The sequence below is a fragment of the Mastigoproctus giganteus genome, chromosome 14, assembly GCF_048544385.1.
Source record: "Mastigoproctus giganteus isolate SK-2022 chromosome 14, ASM4854438v1, whole genome shotgun sequence".
In the NCBI taxonomy this organism is placed as follows: domain Eukaryota; kingdom Metazoa; phylum Arthropoda; class Arachnida; order Uropygi; family Thelyphonidae; genus Mastigoproctus; species Mastigoproctus giganteus.
In genome coordinates this window covers 22195981-22220739 of record NC_143588.1, presented here as the reverse complement: position 1 = coordinate 22220739, position 24759 = coordinate 22195981, and the positions used below count along the sequence as shown (strand labels likewise).

The window sequence follows — 24759 nt, the reverse complement described above, 5'->3', positions numbered from 1 at the left end:
TAGGTGCCATAATGGACCACTTCAAGACTTTATGGGCAACTACCTCTTATAGTCAATACGTCATTTTGAAACTGTTTCTTCAGCCGCCTGTATAATTTATTTATTCCATAATATCACCGCGGCACTAATATTTCAAAAAGATCAACATCATGTTTTGTGCAAAGCTGGAGGAAAAGTCTACTGAAACACACAAAATATTGCGAACAAGTTACGAGGATGAGGCTCTTGTCCAGAAGTTTGTTCTACACTGTTGAGAAAAAACTCAGACAACTGGATGCTTGCAAAGATTTAGTTGATTTAAATCTGATTTCCTAAACAGCATTAGGCCTCAGCAGACTTTTTTGTTTCTGCTTTCCAAGTTGAAATTGGGATCGAAAAGACACTTATTTGATAGTATGACATTCAAAAGAATGTAATAGCAGAACTAAATGCCATCACAACAGAGGAGTTTTCCAACACTTTCCAAAGCTTGTATGAAGACTGTAACGAATGTATTTGGTCCTTTAGGGACTATTTTGAGGGCGACGAGTAAGAATAATATTTTCCTTATTATTTTACCTTATTTTAATTCAGTTACAATACTTTTTTGCTGCACTGCATAAATAGCTAATTTATATTTTTATCATTATCTTTAATAATTCAATTAATATATTACACTACAATTACAAATTATTTGTATTACAGTATTTAGTAATTTAAGCTTGTAAAAGTTCTAAATAATGGACTGGCTTTGTCAAAAATCAATACGACAGAGCAAATGAGAGATTATCACAATAAAAATACGTTTACCAGAGAGTTGCATCTATTCACATATCCCTCTCTTTATATATTGCTCAAAAAATTCCAACGCAAAATGGTTGATCAAACAGGAAACAGGATCCAAGTTAAAAAAGAAAACCGTAGTCATGAATTATGTTCAAAGTTGCATCTTTCTCATACGGTAACATGCTTCCGAAATGTCGTCTGGAGTTCCTCCAATACCCGTGAAGGAATTCCTTTTAAGGTAGTTCAATATCAAACTTCCTTCTGCCAATATAATACGCAAACAATAGACAACATAATAACTGCAGCTACTAACAGAGAAAATTCAAGAAACCAACAAAACAATTCAACACTAACCTCTCCAGGCTCAAACAAATGGACTGAATGTTTCCTTAATCTCATAAATCATCACAACACCGATTGCCAAAGATTTGTCAATCCTACAGAAATCAGGCCTACAGAAATCAGGCTCAATGCAAAATGTACCAGTCTGCAACTGCCTTTTGTTAACACGTGAAAACAAATCATATTCATCGTTTTATGTATATTTGTATGTTACTATATTCCCAAGAGACATCATCTTTGGTGACAGTAAAGTTATTTATATAATTTATGAGATCCTAAAAGGTTTTCCCCAAGATAGCTAATTTTCTGTTCAGAAAACCATCCAATTCCAAATTAGTACGGTACTTAACCGAGAAAAAGGGATCACAAACTTTTTAAATTCTCTTCTCTATTATAAAGACTTCTTAATTGTTTATAGAAGGTAGTTTTTGTTCAAATATGTGTAGGTTACGTGTTTTTTGCGCTCCTAATCCAAGCATATAGATGACAACGCAAGAACCGGAACAAATTAGAAATCACTGACCTTCCAAAGCGAAAACCATGACGGCTAGGAGAAAGCAATGCACTGCAATAAGAGGCATGAGCTTTAACTGCTACTGAATCAATTTTAACTATTTTGGATGAGTAATTTAGAACCCTTACTGAAGAAAGGAATTGCATAAGCAAATTTAAAATAGCATGGATAGACAGTACAATATGATTGGTTAAAAACATCTGGGGTGAAGAGATAAAAGAGGTTTCTTTCCCCGCAAAAGACTAATAGCACACCACGGGTTCAAACATGCTACTTATCTGGTTGGACAGTTTTTGAAGGCTCGGATTCTATTAAATTAATCATTTATACGTATTAAGCATTGCTTCCTAAAAAGTTCAGTAGAGCAATTATCACGATGATGAGTTTTTGTGAATAGATCGATTTGTGATTAGCGTTTTTAAACAATAAGGCAGGCTCTAATTTATACCGTCCATTTTTGGAATTTGGAGTTACACTTAACCACATATGAGCAAAGAAAAAGGGGAGAATTATGAGCTCTTGCTTTTGGATGGCGAAATCTTTCGAGCAGATCCTCGTGGATGAAATTGCCAATGATGAAACCGTTACGATCTTGGATATTTCTTTGTCCTCAACTAGTAGCTAATTATATTTATTTTATACTCCAAGAGAGCAGCTGGTCACTGTGATAAGAGGAAAGATGATTGAGCATTATTAAGCTGCATGCAATCCAATGAAGAATGAATCATGTGAGCTCATTACATTCATTATAATGAGTCAGCAACATAGCTCGTTATACTCAGTGAAGTAGGGAAAAAAAAAAAGAGCTAATTAGAATTACGATGACATGATTACGCTCCAGTCTATCTAGTTCTTAATATTGTTGTTTTTGGATGCGCGTGGCTATCAAAAACAGACGGAGTTTTGCAATAAAGCTAACTTCCTTTATTCCTTCGGTTTTCTTCTATTTCCCGTTATTCTTGGTACAGAATTACTGGCAAATATTGAGTGAGAAAACGGCATTTGTGTTCTCTCTCTCTCTCTCTCTCTCTCTCCCTCCCTCCCTCCTGATGTTCGATCCATGGAGAGCGCACATGACGGCTGCGCGCAGGAGACCGCTGTATGCGATATCAGCTATGGCATTTGTTGCCGCCAGTGCTGCCATTTGGGTTGTTGCTGTTTACGGTATCCGTATCACTTTTACCATCACACAAGGTCTTATTCGACTGTGGGATTACAATGTTTGCTTCGCTTCACTTCGGTCCATTTGGGCATTGTACGGTAAGCATTCCTATAAGCACATTTTAGCTACATTTGCGTGTCTGCAAATTCGCACGCCACTGAACCGTTCTCGGCGTTCCGTAGAGTGACAGTGCCGTTTTCCTGCCATGTTCCTTTCCGGAGTTTAGGATTAATGCACACGATTCTTTTTCTTTACGTTGCTTTTTTTTTTTTTTTTTTTTTTTTTTGGAGCTTTACTAAATGTCTTAAGTGTTATTTTTAGTAAATCGTTCAAGGATCTTTGACTTGCAATTAGGATGCTGGTTTCGTATGTCTCAAATCCCTTCGATTTAAAGTCGAATTCATTTCTTCAGTTTTTTTTAATGTTTCTTTAAAATTCAGATCAGCAATTCAAATCCAAACGATGTAATGAACAGTCAAAGTGACAAAAATTTATAATTAATAATAATAAAACCATGTAGTTGAACAAAATATTTACAAAATTTCGTAGATGGTGCTGGAATATTGGCTATTTATATAATTAATCAAAAAAAAAAGTTAAAAAACACGCATGTTTTCCGGTGTTGAGAGCTATGACCTTTGAAGCATCTCTGGGGCCGACTGCTTTGAATTATTTCATTTAAATTCAAGTGGTCGAAGAAGCTGTCTTAGAATTTACCAAACCTACAGGAACCAGCGTCCCCATCCCCCCTATCAGCGGGCAAAGCGAGAATTTGATACGTGGGATGTCAGTTGGGTTCTTGAACAACACGGGACTTGTCGCCATTTTGAAAGGACGTATCGAGAGGTTTTGTAAAATTTCCTAATTATTGTAATATCACAGACTGCATTTTGATTTTTGGGATGTTCACATTCCGTCACATTCCTATTTCTCCAATATTAACTGTTCTTCGACCGATCAGACGAATAAGCTTAAGTAAACGGATAGTAAAACTACAGCTGCTGCCAGTGCTATCCAAGTCACATAACTCTTGTTATTGATCACACAGATCATAGCCCCATTTTGTGGGAGAAAAAAAAATTTAGCGCACCTCTCACAAAAGCTATCTCGTCGTCCTGAAATATAAAGGCTGCCCTTAGTGGTATTGATCTGCTGTTATAAATAAAAGGCTTATAGCTACGCAATTTTACAATATAAAATTCATAACATAAGATAGCAAAATAAATATGTCTCAGAAAATATTCTGTTCGAGGCAAGGGCACTTTTTTGAAGTGAATAATTCAGCGCAAAGAGACATGTCTGAGAAGAGTAGTGGATAAGGAATAACTCGAAAGAAATAACGATGATGTGGCAAAAATAGTTTTGCAATGCAATATCTAAGATTTCCTCAATATATGTTATACGTTGACCTATTTATAATGTTATCGCTTCAACGAATTATATGAGAATACACTTTAAAGATACGTGAAAAATACTTCATGGGACAAATTATGATGTAGAAATTTTAAAACCGTATTGTTTATATGCTATAAGGAGTAATTTTTGTCGATTATGAAGCTAGGAAATTTGCATAATTTGAATTTCAAATTTAAGTGTTTTTCCGTTATTATTGATATTTTTAATTTTTGCAAGACGAAAGTCAAATTTCCGCGAATGCATTTTTAAATTACAATTAATGCGATCGCCAACAACTTTATTCAAAAATGAAAGATGCATTCGCATAAGATTATCCAGATGCAGATAATGATCATGGGCGTATTGGAGAATCGAATAAGTTTTCTGGTGTCTTCTTTCCAGATAGAAAACCAAAACCATTAACAGGGGAAATAGAAATGTTTTTCTTTGGCATATATTAATCATTTTAATTTTTAGAAGAAGAATATTTCATTTAATTTTATTTTAATAATACTCCATCAAAATTCTGGTTGATTGCTCTTCTTACTCGATCTACAAGGTTTCAAATATCAAGATTTGGGTTATTTAACCCAAAATCTTGGATTCATCGAAGATTTCCGGTTTAGAATGCAGAGGTTATCGAAGGACCAACGAAACTATAAAAATTTAAAGAACAAAACGCATAAAAAAAAACTAGGCAGTCTAATGCGTCTGGAAACAAGCCAAAGCAAGGTTACGTAGATTATTCTTACTACCAATAACACCAGTCCCACTGAAGTGATGCATGGAAATTATCCTGAAAAATAAATGCTTCTTTACAATAATTTATATGATGGTGAATTCGAAGCCTTTTCTTTAACAATAAATTTTGATGCGTAATATCAGTGTAGTCGGTGTTATACAGAAGTGATATGGATGCAACTTACCCTATGTTTCATCGATAATTCGTTTTATAAGTGGAATCATTATTTTATTAAATTTATGTGTCAGTTTTGTTGCTTACAGTTAAATAACAAAATGCCAATTTTAATATTTAATTGTTTTTAAAGTAATATTTATACAATTTTTAATATTTAAACTATTTAAATATTTAATTATTTCATTAAAATTAAAATAAAAACCAGAAAAATTCAAGAATATTTCGGATAACTGGCCCTCTACTATATCATGCAATTGGGAACACGGTTTCTCACATCCTATCGGGGCTAGTCATTTTACTATGCTTTTAACTTTAATTCGTTTTGGCTTATTTTTCTGTAGAGCGATGGTACTTCAGGTTAGCTACTCACATACGAATGTTAAATCATCAAGTAGTTTAATTTGTACTCTGCACTCTCTGCCTCACCTTTCTTTTCGTTTATTAATTACAACGCCATGTAATTTCTTAATGTCATTGCAGTCCTACCTTTAAATGCACAAGAATGATGTATATAAACATTAGCATTAGTAATGGATAATTACTAATGGTTACTAATAGATAGAACATTAGTAATAGTTATGCAAGAAAGCAAGCTTATACAGCATCAGCAAAAAAGGGAAAAAATTCCCATTTCACCTATCCATTCCCTCTAATAGTTTGTCTAATTTTTCCTTGAATTTGTTTAGGCTATCAACTTCCACAACAACAACAGATGGAAGTTTGCTCAGGAATTAACCACCACTGCTTAAAGGCAAAATTCCGCACATCTATTCTGCAAACGTCCTTCCTCAATTTCAATTTGTGTCGCGCATGTGCGTTGTCTGAGCAAGAATCCCATCAGCTTTGATCTTGCTCAATTCATTCACACTTCAATCAGATTACCATACAGGTGCCTAGTCTTCAGACTCTGTAATTTGCAAAACCGAAGCCTTTCTTGATAAGAACATTCCTTTGTTCTACTCAACAATCTCGTTGCCGTTCTCTGTATTCGTTCCAGCAGCTCTACATCCTTCAAAAAACGAGAAGCACTTTGCATTTGCCAATGTTAAACTTCAGTTTCAATTTTTCAGCCCATCTGCCTAACATTTCTAGGTCCTGTTGCAGTAACATACTGTCATTGCTGTCATTAACCACCCTACTAATCTTTGTATCATTTTCAAACCTGGATATTGAGCATGATGCGTTCATCAATATCATTGATAAACGACAATGGGTCCAACACCGAACCCTGGGGGGTCTCTACTATAAAACATTAGCTCACGAAGGGCAGTGTCCGTTGATTATCACTCTCTGTCTTCTCCACTCAACCGTCCATTTATCCCTTTATTCATAACAGCAACTTGCCCTTAATGCCACATTTCCCCAATTTGTACAGCAGTCTTATGTGCAACAGTATCAAAAGGTTTCCTGAAATCTCAGTATATGATATCAAAATAATTTTTTGCATCCAGTTGCTTTGTGACCACATCGTAACATCCAATTAAATTGTTCAGACAAGATTTCCCCTTAACAAACCCATGCTGCGTCTGAAGTATAACTGCAGTCTTGTCTAAATGATCCTGCATTGCTTCTTTAATTAATGACTCCATTATTTTCCCTGGAATAAAAGTTAAATTCACAGGTCTGTGATTGCTCCTGTCACCTTTTGATCTTCCTTTGTGAGCTGGGGATACATTTGCACATCTCCAGTCTGCAGGAACCTTCCCTAAATCCAAGAATGCTCTCGTAATTATGGCTAAGGGTTTGCTTACTTCCTTCGCTACCTCTCTTAATATAATTGGATAGATCCCACGTGCCTTACGTTGAACTTCAGAAGTTTCTCTTCCACTTTCCTCTCAATTATTACAAAATCATTTAGCTACCTGCTAGAGTTTGATAAAATTCTGGCATCCCCTTCTCTAAAGAATTTCTGATATGCCATCAACAATCGCGCTATCAATGTCAAGTGGACCAATTTCATTCATCCTCTTCCTTCTGGTGTTTACATAATAAAGAAACCTTTGCTGTTTTTCTTTGCATCCTTTGCCAAAGATTTCTCGTAATCTGCCTTCGCTGGTCTAACCTCCTCTGTGACTTGATTCTGGACTAGTTTATATCCACAATAGGCTTCTGTGCACCTGATAATTTATATATGCATCATATGCATTTTTTTTTCTCTACTAAGGGCTTCATTAGTTCATCTGACATCAATTTAGCATCCATATAGTCATTTGTTTTTGATCAGTTCACAATTTCGTCTATCATTTGGATATGGATACTTTGGACATAGAAAGCATTTAGTTTATAGTTCTGTTCTTGAAATTGAAGAATATTCTGAAATATATTAGACTTGAGATTATCTTGTGATAACAAATCAAAAGAAGTACATTGACAAAGAAAAATCATGGCCGAAGCTAATACTGAAAATCCACGAAAGCCATTCTAAGAAGTTCATAAAAAGTCTGGGACTTCCAAACTAAAAATATCATGATATTAAGAGATGGATCTTTAAAGAGTGCGTTCTGGTTTCAAGCCCTATATACCCAATTAATCCAAGCTTTCAATAATGATTCCTTTGAAGATAGATATGTTAATCGCCGTATTGAGCAACAGAAAATCTACAAAAATCTACTGAAATTACAAACTGTAAAGAAATAAATTCTCCTGGGTGCGTTTTTTTTTTCAGACAGAAATGATCTTAATAGGCCCTATGGACCTTGCATAGCTATAGAGGTTAAGAGATTCAGCACTGCAAATTTTTCCCTAGGAATCTAAAAATATCGTATTGTCAAAATTTGCGAATCTAGACATGCGAAAATAACTATTGTGTAGTTTAAGATTTATACTAGTCCTACGTGCTAAACTTGGCCTTCTGTAATAGCGAGAGTAGCTCTAATTCCTTTGAGCCCCTACTTTGGCTTGTAGGCTAAGCGTACGTCCCATCGGGACACCCGTAATAAGTTATGCCTTAATAGGCGCACGCTTATTACAAACTTTCTCTGTAACAACCAACCCTAGCCAAACATAGCCCACCCTAATTTTGGGCATTAATTACACTAAATGGAATCCTTCTAGTTCCAGAGCCATTCTGATCGTCAAAGCTGGTGTCATTGGAGTTGATTCTATCATCCTAGAACTGCGTAGAAGCGTCTATCCGGCCCTCAAATGCTATTTCTTCCCCCTCCACATTAAAAAGAATATGCCTCAATTTTTGGCCTACCCTGTGTATTAGAACAGCCTTTTTTCAAACAGATCTACTGTTACAAAAGTCCAAATTTAGAGTGGATGGGTCGTAAAGTATTAGCTAAATTCCTTGGTGCGGATGAAAGTTGAATCGATGAATTTTTGATTAAAACATGTCAATGCCAAATTTAATCAGACTGTTTCAACAAGGTGTGTTCTAGGTGCATGGACAAATATCCACAACAAACATGACGAAGTTACTTAATCGGTAACGATGGCATTTCTGAGATTTTGCATAAAATAGTACAAACTAGTGTTTAAACTCATAATTGGGAATATTCTAACCTGAAAACGACAAAATGTCGGAATGAAAGACTATTATATCACGTGGTATATACCACGTGATATAATAGTGTAGTGTCTATCAATTTATTAATATAAAAATTAAAAATCACGTAACCCTTTCGAGTAATTAGAGTTGAGAAAAATTCTCAACTCTAATTACTCGAAATTAGTTAGAGATTAGAGAAAAATTTTAGTTAAAGAGTAGATTAGTTAAAGTAATTAGAGAAAAATTTTATTTTTCGTTAAATCATGAATAGTAAGTTATTTAGAGAATTTGCTTTAAATCTTTTTTATAGGTCTGTTATTATTGTTATATAGTTTTTAATGAAAATAAAACAAATTTGTCACTGTTATCTTATTGCTAAATATTGCACATTTGTTAATTAATTACAAACAAGGAATGGCAGTTAAATTGCAGGAGAAAGAATAACAAAAAAGTAGCACACTTATGGTAACTTTGTTTTAAGCAGAAATACATTTCTTGTCAACAAATAATTACCGTATTTACACGCGTATTCATCATACTCGCGTGGTTTTAAACGGTCATACCCGGGGTAGAATAAAATGTAATTTTCACCACTGCGTACAAGTAGCATTATCGTTTTGCTGATTTTGTTTATGCATTGCGACTTCATTGAACACGGCAAGCTTTTTTAACGTTTAGTGCACGTGACTCACTCCATCCATGTTTCCACTTCACTTGTAAGTTGAAACCGATGTGGCACAGGGTAAAGCAACGAAGTATTTATGGTATAAGAAGTAGTGGTGTGCATCGGTCATGTAACTGGTAAGGAGTTGGTGCGTAACTAGTGAGGGAGAATGACCAAAGTTTCAAGAAAATAATGCACTTAATGCTCTTGATGAAACCGAAGACCACGCCATTCGGAACGATCTCAATACATGTTGATGGTTTTCGAAATGATCCATCACATTACAAAAACCCTATAATGATCCAGTATCAAATAAAGGTTGATGATTATAGCCAGTGCAATATCGGTGTTTTTGTGGCCTAATTTCTTAATAGATACATCGCTTTTATTTCTCAAGTTGCAGACGTAACAAAAATAATGATTATGGCTTTAAATGATTGGTTTCATTGTGTAAATAGCTAACGTTTTTTATAGGCGCAGTTCTAGGTTTAAATGCAGTGTTTTTATTTCGCGCTTGTCGGTAAAAATTCTTTTAAGATGATTTGTCCACAGTTTCAACACCGATCATAACATAACAGTATTTGAAATCCTGGAACTTAATTGTCAATTACTTCATTTTGTTTACTGAATATCAATCGCTGTATTTAGTAATATGGACTCTTTATTTCTTTTCTTTTTATAGGAATTCCTATTACCAAAAAAAGCCTTCGAGAGATGGAACCGACACCCACAATGAACTGAACTGAGTTTTCAATATACAGAAAGATGCACGTTTTATAATTTAACGATTAAGTATACAAATGTTGAACATTTCGCTTATTCACTGGATATTTGTGTTCAGATATTAAAATCTGATAAATCATGCACAAACGTGATATGTTTTCTTCATTGGCACGAAAATAGTGCTATGGAAGCATCTTCTGAGGATGTCGGGGAGAAAAAAAAAAGACAAAGAATACCAAAGTATATGAAAAGCGTACCTATTAAAATATTAACTCACCCTGTTGATAAGAATATAGCCTGGAGCTTCTTCTTCTCGGTAATCTTTGTAGCTGTGGCTATAGTCACTGGTTTCCCCGTCGTGGCTGTCCTTACGCTGCTTTTGCCTATAGCTATGTTATTTCGCCAAACATGTGCAAGCTGCTATCGTTGCTCAGAGAGAAGGTGCTTCCCTAAAAAGATAAACATGTTATCAGCAACTGACTCGTTTTGGTTGCACGATTCCAGATTTAATTTGTACGTGGCACATTGTTTATTTTTCTTGGACTATGGTCTAAGTGCAGCAAAACTACGTGACCTTATTACTGTGAGAATAATCAATAAAACTACAGAAGGTGGAGAGAGAGCATTCCCTCGATTTGTTGAAAAACTGGTATCATTATCCACAGGTTATTGCTGGATGGAAGATGTTGCTTTCAACATCGACAATCACATATTCCAAGAATCCAAGAGGATAAGAAACAGAAGACAACTTCGAGAGCACGTGAGCAATCTTATGGGGGAACCACTGACCCTTCAGCGTCCCCTATGGGAAATTCGACTCATTTCCAATTTTGGAAGAGCTGGCGATACTGTATTAATTGTAAGGATACACCAGGCAATCAGCGATGGAATTTCGCTTGTCAAGATATTAGCAAATTACATGTCAGACAGTGAACAAACCGGACATACAAAGCCACGCTATGGTGGAATGACATTCCCGCTGAATGTATTCAGAGCCCTTATTGTTGGACCCTTAACATTTCTAAGTTGGTTAATTTTCACGAAGAGAGATTATAATTATCTGAGACACGGCAGACTGCATTCGAGGCAGCGTGTGGTAACGTGGTCACGAGATATTCGATTTTCAAAAGTAAATCGCATTAAGCAGGTTATGAGGTGCACACTAAATGATGTTTTAGTCACTGCGATATGCGGCGCTGTGAGGACGTACTTCAAAAAATGTGGAATCAATAATCCTCCAAATGTGACGGTAAGTAGAAGTTAAAAAAGTTTATAAACATTAAAGTATTATAAATAAAACATGGTTATAGCTGAAACAGGAACATTCTAAATATCTCATTCTGTGTTATTTATATATATTATCTTCTTCACTTCCATTAAAAAACCAAACATACCTTGCGCTCTTCATATTGGAATTACTGCGCGAGACCAATTGTTTGAAACAAAATGGAGCATCGCAAGGATGCACCACTTTGCTTTTAATATGATGGGAATACCAGAATTTGGCGAAAAGAGCATGAAGCCACGAACCCATCCTGCCAGGTATAAACAACGCAGGGTTGTATTTGTCGATGTAATAATATGTGAAATGTTTTCCTGGTGAACGATAGGCTCCTTAATACCAGTGGAGCAACATTTGGATGCTGCAGGTATCTGGAAATTGTTTCCGAGGTGAACTACTTCATGGTTGCAGTGTATGTTTCTGCAAATGGGTTCTTCCACTAATATAACGTGCAATGTCACAAGGCCAGAATTGTAAAGAACTGTCTCAGGGAATATGAGGGAATTCAGCCTACTGGTATCTCAATACAATTGAACACCTGTGTGATGAGATGAGACGAGCTCTTTGGACTCAACTGTGGAAAGCACTTGAATCAACATTTCTGTGGAAAGCTTTCGACAAACTCGTTGAGTCCATTCTACGACGAATTCAGTCTGTTCTTAGTGCTAAAGGAGGACAATCATTATTAGGTAGGTGTACCTAATAAAGTAGCCACTCAATGTACGCAATTTCCTCTGACTCTATTGAAAACACAGAATTTCGCATGTCTGTTGGTTATTAAAGAAGAAAAATTAATGGCTTCGAGCACAGAGAAGTCGCACTATGAAATAATCACAGGGATTTGATGTAAGTTCGATTTCAAAATAAAATAGCAATAGAGGAGTTGGCTAAAGATTCTATATAAAAAAGCTTCAGCTAATTCATGCAATTCCTCCAATGACAGAATTTTTCACGACAAAGCCTTGAAACTAGCTTAATAAAAAAAAAATAATTAAAAAGGGTTTAGGGCTAAAAGCCTCATGGGAAATTAACTACACGATCAAATTAGTGCAAAGCACCATTTTAGTTAATCATCGAAGTAGGTGAAATGGCATCGTTTTTGTTACGTCTTGTATAGTGTAGTGAACGCCTTTACAACGAGTTTACTATTATTGCACTATCTCGAATAAGCAAAGCTTCCCCGGTAAAGAAGACTAATGTCACTTATTCTCGGCGGATACCACCATTCTATGACGAATAGCCGTCACAGAATGACGAAGCTTCACCGTTTCGGAGCTTGTTAGAATCTCATGTGGGAGGGTAGGTATCCCAGTGATACGCTGGCAGACGATCCCTGGCCGTCCCCATGTTCCAGGAATGTATAGAGATATGCTTGGTGCAACCCAACAATTGAACTGCGACATTTTCCTGTTTGCTATAAATTCAGCGTACAGGCGGAACATCAGAATTCCACAACATAAACGTATTATCTGAATGGCAAACCCATCTTTTTGCTACCATAGATCAATCTGGACATTCATTGAACATAATCAAGAAGATCGTTAAACCGGAGAATCGAACTGGAAACCCAGCGTATGGCACAAACAGCATGAACCCATGGACCCATTCTGCCATATGTGAAAGCTAGCTGGGATCGCCTTCTTTAATAAATGAATAAAAAAAGGTACTCTGGTGACCGAGGAAGCTGCTATATAGGCGGAATATACTCTTCTGTTCCTATCATCTACAATTCTCTCCTTGTGACGACGCGTTACCCCATTGTAATAACACGTTCTGAACTGAATACACAAGGCCTCCGTAGCAGAGTGGTCAGGGGCGGGAGTGCAGTAGCACACGCTCTTTGAGTAGAGCGGGGTTCAAGCCCCTGACTGTAAATATGGTCGATCTGCCAACCCGTACTGGACCACGGTGGCAGATTATGGTCCGTTTCCCTCAACATGGATTTTTGAGGAGGCCTCCATCCTGCAGTGGATTGCCGTTACCAAGCTTACAATGTTCACACCTGGCAGAATGGGTCCATGCTGTTTGTGCCATACGCTGGGTTTCCCATTAGATTCTCCGGTTCAACCATCTTCTTGATTATGTTCAATGAATGTCCAGATTGACCTATGGTAGCAACAAGATGGCTTTCCATTGAGATAATACGCTTATGTTGTGGAATTCTGCTGGTTCCGCCTGTACGCTGAATATATAGCGAACAGGAGAATGTCGCAGTTCAATTGTTGGATTGCACCAAGAATATCTCTATCTTGGTTCGGGGATTCGCTAAGAGCATAGTCCCACATATTTGGCTATGTAATAATACCTGCAAACATTTTAGCTGTGAAGACAAGCCAATAAAATTACACACAATTAAACTAAACATCAAATTCCAAAAGATACACTTGTCAAATTGCAATAGTTTCAGGCATATTATATACTTCTCGCTGTCATACTTCTGCCAAAATTTTATGTAACTTTTTTCCCAACCAAGCAGATAATATTTTAAGAGGTATAACATTCCTTTTAAAATATTAAAAAATATTATAATTACCTTGAAGAAAGTAATTTCTATATTTAAGTTTTTTAATTCCCCACAGATGAGTATACCTGTGGACTTGAGGTATGAACCAACATCCACGGAAACAGTTCCGCAGATGGGAACTCGTTTCGCTTTAGTAAATGTCCGATTACCGACCAACACAGAAGGGTCTATTCCTCGTCTGTGGGAAGTCCGGCACATAATGGATGAACTAAAAACATCTGCGGATCCCGTAGTAATGTATGGTGCGATTCAATTTTTGTTACTTCTTCTCCCTGAGGTCATATCTCAATGGTTGCTCGGAAATATTAACCAGAAAGGCAGTGTCTTCTTCTCAAATATTCCAGGACCAGAGGAAGCTGTGATCCTAGGCTCGCGAAGAGTGAAGAAAGTGACATTTTGGATGGCATGCACGCCTGAAATTCCTATTTCGTTCTCGGTAATGTCATATGCAGGATCTCTCCAAATCGCCGTGTCAGCCGAAAAGACCTTCGTCTCCTCTCCCAATGTGCTACTGAAGGAATTCACGACAGAAGTAGGTAACAAAATAATTAATGAATGTTAAATGCAAATTGCATTGTAGTTTTAATTTATATAATCATATGTAGAATAGTAATTTTAAATTATGATTACACAAATGAGACGCAAAGCAACTCAATTGGAATCAATACTGATGGCATAAATTCTATCATAATAAATCTCAAGCTCTTCTCTACCAAAGCAAAAGGCCATTGTCACCCAGCACTTTCATCAGCTCTCTGGATTCTAACAAGTTTTTAACCAAATTGCAATCCTGCTGGTGTTTTTGTTATAAGCTATCTAGAGTCCAGCGCCATCTACATATTACGCCATATTACGTTGTGTACGTATTATGTTTCAAAAAATATATCTTCACGGGACCATTTACATGTTGTGCGACTGCAAAACCCGAAATAATTCACGTGGAAAGCCATACTCCTCAGAGTAGCTTACTACACTGGCCCGACTGAAGATAGTTTAAAGAGTTCCTCCAGTTTTCAAAGGTTGGAACCGGAACCTCTTAAAACGAGTCACAAGTGAAAAAACACTATACTGTCATGGCGGACACGCCCTACCTGAAAATACCTGGGGGCTTTAGGGGAAATTCCCGCCGTCACCCCTCCTATGCCTCTTTTAGGATAATCTTTGATAGTCTTAATACGGAAAAGTTTCTAAAGCCAAATGTTCAGTCTGTCACCCTTCTTTTCATGTCCTCAAATTGTGATCCTAAGGTTACTTATGAGTTACGATTCAGTCAGAGATGAAATTTTCCATGCAATGTAAGTAAACAAGTAACTGTGATGGTGCATGGTATCATAGCTATGATATATAGGACCTTCACAAGTGGGGAAAAGTATGTCATTGTCCCTTGATGATAATGGAGGCTATACTTGAAGAAAGACGTAGAGATTCTGTTTTTCTTCAAGCGTGGGTTGCTAAAGAAAGTGTTCAAAGAAGGATAACCAAATTGATAGGGTACTAATCGACGTCCATATGAAGAACACTTAGAAAGAGTGGACTGCAAAGATTGGCAACCAGACATCTTGGGGGCCTGATAGAGGTATATAAGACTTGAAGGAAATCAGTGAAATGAAAAAGGGAGATATATTTTCACTGATAGAAATGAGAAGAACAAGACAAGAGACGAAAACACAATATTTTTGGGGAAACGGAAGGTTGGATTTCAAGAAGCTTACTTTCTGTGTAAACTTTATGGGATTGTAGATCAGCGGAATGCCATAAAGGTTGAGGTGGATAGTTTTGTAAAGTTCAAAGTGGAATTGGACAGCCAGTTGTTACAGAAAAAGTTCTCTTCGTTATGTCATATAACAATAAACTGCCACATTAAGGCCGCCGGAGAACCAACTCATCTGCCCGTGTGTAATATATCCATCAGCTGTGTGCGCGTGTTATCTGGTCAGATCGCTGTTTTTTTTTACTGAACGAAAAGCCCGACTTTCCGGGGGAGAACTTTGCTATCAATGTCTGAAACCGACTAACTCAGCCACGGAGTGAAAAAGAAGGCCTTAAAAGTTCCTCGCGTCATTGACAGGATTCGAAATCGAGCTTTTTCTACCCGGTGGGGAGGACGGTTATTAAAACCACACGCGTGCCCTCCTCATATAATATAACAATTATAATAATACTAATATTGCTTCCTCCTCAGAATCCAAACGGACGAGACGAAACGAAACGATACGATACGGTTAACAGTGCAGCATTGCCGGACATGTCCCATAACGAATGTAGTGCTCATATCTCCAGACACAACGTTTCGGATCCTGATTACCCTCCCAGGCTTGTTTGTCATACCGGTATGCTAATCTGTAATTGCTAGTACGGCAATTTTGGAGTTTACCATAGTCATTTGGCAAAAGCACGTACATAGATGTCCCGTTACAGCAATCTGAACCAAGCCATCTGAGGATGTCCCTCTAAATTGTTACATGCAGAACATACGACTATTGAAGAACAAGCTAACTGATCCCACAGACATCTCACTGCCGATTGCCTTTGATTTTGTTAAATTTATAGAAACGTGGTTAAGAGAAGAATCTCTTCTTTCACACCTAACCTTGAATTCTAGGTTACCATTGCAGAAATACATTCGCCATCTGTCAAAGCTAGCAGTTTCCGTTGAGAAAATTAACAACATGTCCTGGTAACACCTCGAAGCAATTTTGCATTGTACAAGTTAGAGGATATGGCATAACTGCATTTAACCTTCCTCTGACAGAATGAAGCGGGTAAACTTTTCTGCACGGGTCATTACTTTGGCTCGCTATAATCAAAGTGCGGTCATTACAAGTGTTTCAATTTGCTACTGCTTGCTTCTTCCGAACTACCGAATAAATTTAGGCAAAACTTTTATTAGTTTTGTTTGTTTCTTTATGATTTATTTTTCGTCAAAGTAACTCAGACTATGAGGTGTCAGTGTACTTTTTCTGTGAACTGCGTGTATTTTATGGTCGGTTTCTTAATATAGGATGAAAATGCTAAAAATGAAAGGTATTAGAACCTATAGCAGTAATGTTCATGGGTTGAAGGCTGAGAAAATAGAAGAATGCGAAATTGTTGACATCAGACTTGAATTCCTGTGGAATTCAAGTCTGATGTCAACATGTGAAAAAATTGTTCCAAAGAACAGAAGTAGCGACCATAAATGAAAAAGAAAAGTTGGTTCTATGAGACTGGAGTTGAACAGCGAATGAATGGATTACTTTCATTCTGATTGCAGCATGTGTTCGAACTGGTTTCAAAGAAAGTAAGAGGATTGCAGATCCCGGTTCAGAAGTATCTATAAAAGAGGCATTCAACAGAAATTGAACGTCTTTGAGATAAAGAGTGGATAGACTTTGTAAGACACGTTGTTAATTAAACCTGACTGTCTTATTTTGAAGAGAATCTAGTAACTTTCGGGATCTTTTAGGAGCACTCTCCAAGATGCGGGAACCATAGTAGGATGGATTTGAGAGTTGCGCAGAGTGAGTGGTTGTTTAGAAGAGCCAAAAAAAGAAACCCAATTTTTTTTCATGCAAAGAAAGCAATATCTGTGATGTGCTTATAACGAGAGAAAGAGAGAGAGAGAGAGAGAGAGAGAGAGAGAGAGAGAGAGAGAGAGAGAGAGAGAGAGAGAGAGAGAGATCTTTATTGCAACACAAAGATGACGATTACATCAGTCAGGGTAATCCCCGAAAGGATGTGACGAATATGTGTGTCAAGGGTTTGTGACGAAATCAAGAGTTTCATCGAAAGCAAGCTTAGAAGAAGTACTGTTTTTTCACAGGATATAAGACAGGTTGAATTTTAGACGGATTGAAATTTACGAAAGTTTATTCGCTCCATATTTACCTGGAGACTAGCATTTAAAGAACTGGTGGTGGATATTCGCGTTTAGGATGTTTGCGTAGGGCAAGGTTTCTCAAACTGCAAAGTGGAATGCAGTTGGTTGTGATAAGCAAAATTCTAGATAAGATTTATCTAGAATTTTTGTGGGGAAAAATGATTAAATACACAAGAAGGAAAACAGCGAGAGAAAGAGCCGAACCTTGGAGGCATTAGATGAGAAATTAGTTTTCTCTCTCACCGCTTAGCCACGGGTGAGGGTTAGAGAGAAAAACTGAACATCCAATTGCAAAAACAGACCGAAATTCGTAAGATGGAAGCTTATTTATGAGACCACTAGAAGATCCAAACAATATCAAAGCCTCAGAAATGTCAGGAGTAACTGCTTTAGTTTCACACTTTTCCACCGAATTTGTCCAAAGATGAGTAATATAAGCCAATATATCAATGTGTAAGTGGATCAACACTGACAGAATCGATACAAGCAGGTGATCAGATGGTTCAGATAGTTTAGGAGTTGGCAGTTGATGGACTTCTCCATTACTTTGGAAAGAATAGAGGTAAGTACAACGGGGCGATAACTTAAAGGAAGACATCTGTCATTTTAAGACTGACTGGATATGAGCAAATTTTAAAGCAGAAAGAAAAACACCAGTGGAACAGGAAATTATAAAAAACGGCAACACAGAACATTATCGAGCTCAAGAGCAACGTTTCGACGTGGAAAAATGCTGCCATCAAGAACTGGATCTTTCGTGGCATCGGAATTCTCCTCACATTCTGTCGCAGGTGCACGGGAAGGAGGTATTGAGTGGTCTGTATTGGGTATGATTGGAGGGGTATATCAAGATCGTTGATACAAGACAGAGGAAAAAGTAGGATGTTAGTAAATGAACTATATTTGAAGATGATCTCTATCTGAGGATTTAGCTGACAATGCAGTAGAACCATCAGCTTGTAACAAAGTGGGATTTGTTAAGTGTACAAAACTGAAGAAAGGGCTGCGGCCCTGGTACAAAAATCTATGTAATGATGAGCTAACGCTTGGTCTCACACAATAGAGCAAGAGGGCCGTACTTATAAACAGGCGCATGAGGCACTAGCATCGGGCCTCACCACAGAGGGAAGCCTCGCATGGCCTCTGTAATCTCCAATTGTTAAAGCGATCTTTGTATTGCAACGTTTGTGTTTAAACAGATCAGTAAAAAATAATTGGTTTTTTTCCGGATTATATTTATATATGCAAGTTTTTTATTTTTAGACTCTGGACCTCTGGTATCTTTAAAGAGGGGGGCATAAGAGCTTAGTGCCTCGGGCCCCCTAGCAGTGTAAGTACGGTCTTGTAGAGCAACCACATCCTCCAGTTTCAAAAGGAAGAGGTCAGGCAGGACAGCTCCAGGACATTGTGGAGGTGCAGAATTCGAGTCCTGGCCCCCAATACGGAAAAAGGCGGATGGTTCAGTGTGATTGTTTTCCCAGAGCCCATGCTAGCTCTCGACACCTCTAACCGCATAATGTTGCTAAATTTCAAACCTAAGGACACAGATACCATCAACTTTCTTTCCAATAAAAGAAAGATAAAGCGAAGGGAGCCCTTTCAATTACAAAATTGCAACGTATTTGCTACAAATTAAATATATAATATGTTGTAAAATATACTATACCCGGCGTAATCTTAGACAGAGAAAATAAAACACTAAAGACCAGAGGACTCGCATCGAGGCTGAGTGACTGTACATGACTTAATTGAGATAATAAATGAAGATTACTGTACAGAACAATGAACGTTTAGAATTTACCAAGGTACAGAATACAACAATTAATATGAAACAAAATATTTATCAAGTGGAAGATGAAGAAGGTGAAGATAGAATGAAAATTAAATGAAAAATAACATTAGGATAAAATGAAAAATAACATTAGGATAAAATGAAAAATAACATTAGGATAAAATGAAAAGTAATAGTACAATAGTACAGTAATACAATAATGACGAATGTAACACATCGAAATACGAGTACAACAAAAAATAATATGAAAAAATGTATAAATAATAGATAAATGAGAGTGCAGTAAATTCTGTGAAATCCGACACTACAATCTGGAACTTTTAGTGAAATTTCTCTCTTTTTCATATGCTTGGTTGTAGCGGTTCGTGACTCTGATGTTTGGGGGTGCTGCGTCTTAAAGTTACCTTAAATTGGATTGGTTATAAGACATGTAGATATACACAGTAATAATAATAAACAAGTTAAAATACTACAAAACATTAACTAGACATTTACCATTAACAGACTTGAACTTTTATTTTAAAACAAAATCCATTCTTCGGTTTTTGTTTGTTGAAAATAGTTTAATAATTTTTTCATTCAAGTCTGGTGCACTGTTGCCCAAGCTTTTCTCTATTGAAAGCACTGCTTGAGCATTTAGCCTTTCCTGATTCATAGTGCTCCTTAAAAATGTTTTTATTCTTTTTAATATCGAATGGCAGAGTTTGGGCTCTGAAGTAGTCATCGGAATGGTCAAAAGAACTTTTATGAGTTTTGTAAGTTCACCAAGAACTTCAGCTAGATTATTTTCTGAAATAAATTTCGGCGAGTCAGTTAATTTGCAATAATTGTGTAGATCACGTCTGCTATAGAAAACTTGTAATTTTGTAAGGAGTTTTTCTCTTTCAGTCATGGGATATGCCTCAGCAGACTCCTGTACCTCTTCAATGGGCATTTTCGTACGAAAAATAAAAGTTCTCCTCGTTATAGCAGCAATTAATTGTTTTGTAAAAGAATATCTCTCACCTATGTCAACACTTATACAGTATAGTCGCATACTTCCTTCGCTTCAATAATCAGTGTTTTTGAAGGATTTTCACAGTTCATTGAATTCCTGATTTCAGAATGGCATTCTTAAAGTTTCCTATCATGTATTTTAACTGCCTCAATTTCTCAAGATTGCATTTGGTTATAAAATAACTTCCACGTGAGGCATTATCTGATGGAAAAGTTCTAACCAGAACTCAAATTTTTCATTTACTCAAGATGTTCAAAATTCCAGTTGCTTCTGAAATCGTCTTATCTGCGTTTGCTGTCGCTTGTAATTCCTCCGTGCAATTTTTTTAAGGATTCAAAATTTTCATAAACGCTGTTCACGGTGCATATATTGAAGTTACATCTTGTAGGGGAAGGTCGGGCAACACGGCTGTCCATATGCTTTTTGAGAACAGAGAGACGCTGTGGTGATCTCGAGAAAAATGTTGGTATCGACACGAGGTTCGAAAAGAATATTTTAATCTCGGGTACTACTTGTTGCTTTTCTCATCATCAGATTCAATTGGTGTGCATAGCAGTGAATAAAATGTGCATTTTTGTACACTTCTTTTATTTTAGCCTGAACATCCCCTTTCTTTCCTTTCATCACACTTGTGCCATCAAATGTCTAAGCAACCAGTTTTTGAGTATTTCCTTCGAGGATTATGTCTAACTGATCTAGAATGCACTTCAACATTCCGTCTGCCGTTTGGTTTTCCGGAGTGAAAAAACCCCAAAAATGTTTCCATTCGGTTCATATCTCAGAACAATTACCATTTGTATATGTTCTGAAACATCTGTTGTGTCATCAGCCATGACAGCTACGAATGAAGCCTCTTTAATTTCTCTTTTTATTTCCTCAGGGCATATTTGCAGCAAACAGTCAAGAATATCATTCTGAATAGTTTTTCAAATGCCTTTAAATGCTGCATTACTTTCTGAATGGTTCTTTAAATTGGAATCTAATGTACAGGCGAAATTTATTAATTCTCTGAATATTTTTAGAATCGTCTTTTTCGTCATGTCCACGTAAAGGAATTTCAAACTGTCCACAAAATTTAATGCAGTCTATTAGTTTCGATTCTTGGTAACTTTTCTGTTATGTGTGCAGATCGGAAGTCTGTAGGCCTCACTAAGCTGTTCTTTTATATTTACGCTTCCTAAAACCGATAGTGAAATCACATTATCAATATGTTTCTTCGAACTCTCATGATTTAGAGTTTTTTCTTTCGTTCTGTTTATGTTTGTAAAGCCACTTTTTGTCCACGTTAAATCACCTCCGAACAGTAAACATGGAAAACAAAACAATACATTTTAACTTCACAACCACAAAGCCAACTTTTCCCTTGGTACCATTCAGTTTTAAAACTGCGAATATATTTCTTATTATTACTTATTCCCCGCTGAGAAATTTGAATATTTGGTGTGGGACGGCCTTCTTTTTTAATCGCCTTTTTTTCTTGGAGCGATAATTGTGAAAAATTTAAGTTGCTGAAGTTTATTCACTACCACGCGATTTTCTTCATAGGGAACATGGGAACCATGATTGAATCAAATTTCACAAAATCGTGTGTCGTAGAAATAATGTTTTACTTACACATCGCCTCATAATATAACTTCATCTTACCAAGTTCAAGCTGAATTTGCAATTAAGCTGTAATCACATAATTACACTGTCGAATGTTGAGTATTGACTTAACACCGATATTATTTAGTTACTTAATGGGAATCGGGCAAATAACAAAAAGACACCGACATTGTGGCAACACACCCATCATGATCAACGATGAAATCTGCAGCTTTACATTTCGTTTCATCTATAAAAATTATATATTGGCAAGTTGCCAATAGACCTGGTATCTGGTTGCCAATGGCAACCAAATACCAGATATTCACTGGAATGCAAAATGTGTCAATGCTTGGCGCACAGTGAAGACTACGGTTAATTAAACTTCAAAGTCTGAAACGATTTCGTGTTTTTATTCGTTTATTATTTAAATGATTACTGGAAATAGAGTATGCGAACACTATATGCGGGTCCCGTTAATAAAAATATTCATTGCGTTGTTCTTCACAAAATTCCATATAACTCCGTTCACTGTATATAGTAGTAGTAGTGGCATGTGATGCAAGAAAGCAAGTGTATGAGCTTATGCAGCATCAGCCAAAATCCTGTTGCAGTAGCACACTGCCTTTGCTGTCATTAACAACCCTGCCAACCTTTGTATCATCTGTAAATGCCTGTCCAGTTCCTCCTTAAATTTATTCAACCTATCACATTCCACAACCACAGATGGAAGTTTGTTCCAGCAGTTAACCACCCGCTGGCTAAAGGCAAATTTCCGCACATCTATTCTACATCTGTCCTTTCTTAATTTGAATTTACGTCCCCTTAGGTTCGTAATCTGAACAAGTGGAAGAATCCCATCAGAATTCAGCGTGCTCAACCCATTCAAGGCCTTATGCACCTCAATCAGATCACCGCGCAGGTGCCTAGTCTCCAGCCACTGAAATTTGCAGAGCTTAAGCTTCTCTTGGTAAGAGGATCCCTTCATTCCCCTCACCAATCTTGTTGCCCTTCTCTGTACACGCTCAAGCAAATCTACATCCTTCCTAAAATGAGACCTCCAAACCTGTACGCAGTACTCAAGGCGTAGCCTGACCATTGCCTTATACAGAGGGACAATCAAGCAAATCTACATCCTTCCGAAAATGAGGCCTCCAGACCTGTACGCAGTACTCAAGGCGTAGCCTGACCATTGCCTTATACAGAGGGACAATCACCTCCTTTTCTCTGCTAGCAAAATTCCTATATATCATTGACAAAACCCCATGACCTGCCCTGGCAGCCTGTCTGCATTGCTCAGAAAACTTCATATCTCACTGCACAATTACTCCCAGGTCTTTTTCATTTTCTACCACCTTAAGTGTAGTACCACACAGTTGTTACGTTTCTCTTGGGTTACTTCTACCCATATGCAGTACTTTGCATTTGTCAAGGTTAAACTTCAGTTGCCACTTCTTAGCCCATCTGCCCAAATTATCTAGATCCTGTTGCAGTAGCACACTGTCTTTGCTGTCATTAACAACCCTGCCAACCTTTGTATCATCTGCAAACTTCGACATTAAGCCTGATATACCTTCATCAATATCATTGATAAATATACAAAATAACAGTGGACCCAACACCGAACCCTGTGGGACTCCACTAATAACATTAGTCCACGAAGAGCAGTACCCATTGATTACCACCCTCTGTCTTCTCCCACTTAACCATCCTTTTATCCATTGTAGCAACTTACCCTTAATACCATTCTGCTCCAATTTGTACAATAGTCTTCCATGCGCAACAGTGTCAAAAGCTTTCCTGAAATCCAAATATATGATATCAAAATTATTTTTTGCATCCAGTTCCTTTGTAACCACATCATAATATCCTATCAAATTTGTCAGACAAAACAAATTCCCTTAACAAACCCATGCTATGTCTGAATTATTGCTGCAGTCTTGTCTAGATAATCATAAGATGCATCTTTAACCAGTGACTCCATTATTTTACCCGTAACAGAAGTTAAACTAACTGGTCTGTAATTACTCGTGTCACCCTTCAATCCCCCTTTGTGAATTGGGGATACATTTGCACATCTCCAGTTCGTGGGAACCTCCCCTGAGTCCAAGGATGCTCTCATAATTATGGCTAAGGGTTTGCTTAGTTGCTTTACCGCCTCCTTTAATATAACCGGATAGTCCACCCCAGGTGATTTTCTTATGTTTAACTTCAACAATTTCTCCTCCACTTTGCTCTCAGTTATTACAAAATCATTAAGTATCCTGCTACAATTTGATAACCTTCTGCCATTTTAAAACCTTAATAACTCCTCATGTGTGAATGTAGATGCAAAATACTCATTCAGTTTGTCTGCTATCTGAGCAGGATCATCAACAGTCGAACCATCGATGTCAAGTGGACCAATCAGATTCATCCCCTTCCTTTTAGAGTTTATATAACTAAATAAATCCTTGCTGTTTTTCTTAGCATCGTTTGCCAAGGATTTCTCGTAATCTGCCTTCGCCTGCCTAACCTCCTTTGTGACCTGATTACAGACTATCTTAAATCTGCCATAGGCTTCTGAGTCGCTTGATAATTTATATGCATCCCATGCATTTTTCTTCTCTGTTACGAGTTTCATTAGTTCATTTGATAACCATTTAGGCCTAAACCTTGAACAATATTTCTTAATAGGTATGAAACTTTTAGTAGCATCCACGATTAATTCATTGAATGCTTCCCACTTAGAATTTACTGTTGGT

At 37.1% G+C, this 24759-nt stretch overlaps 1 protein-coding gene across 1 annotated transcript in view; it reads left to right on the top strand.

The window, feature by feature from the left end:
* The first annotated feature begins 2747 nt into the window (after positions 1–2747).
* Positions 2748–24759, top strand: part of LOC150075011 (uncharacterized) — a 46665-nt gene continuing 24653 nt past the window's right edge. The window contains exons 1-3 of the mRNA XM_090388278.1: positions 2748–2881; positions 9937–11226; positions 13839–14315. Coding sequence (XP_090244404.1) covers positions 10162–11226; positions 13839–14315 — 1542 coding nt within the window. The 5' untranslated portion in view covers positions 2748–2881; positions 9937–10161. The remainder of the gene's footprint in view (positions 2882–9936; positions 11227–13838; positions 14316–24759) is intronic.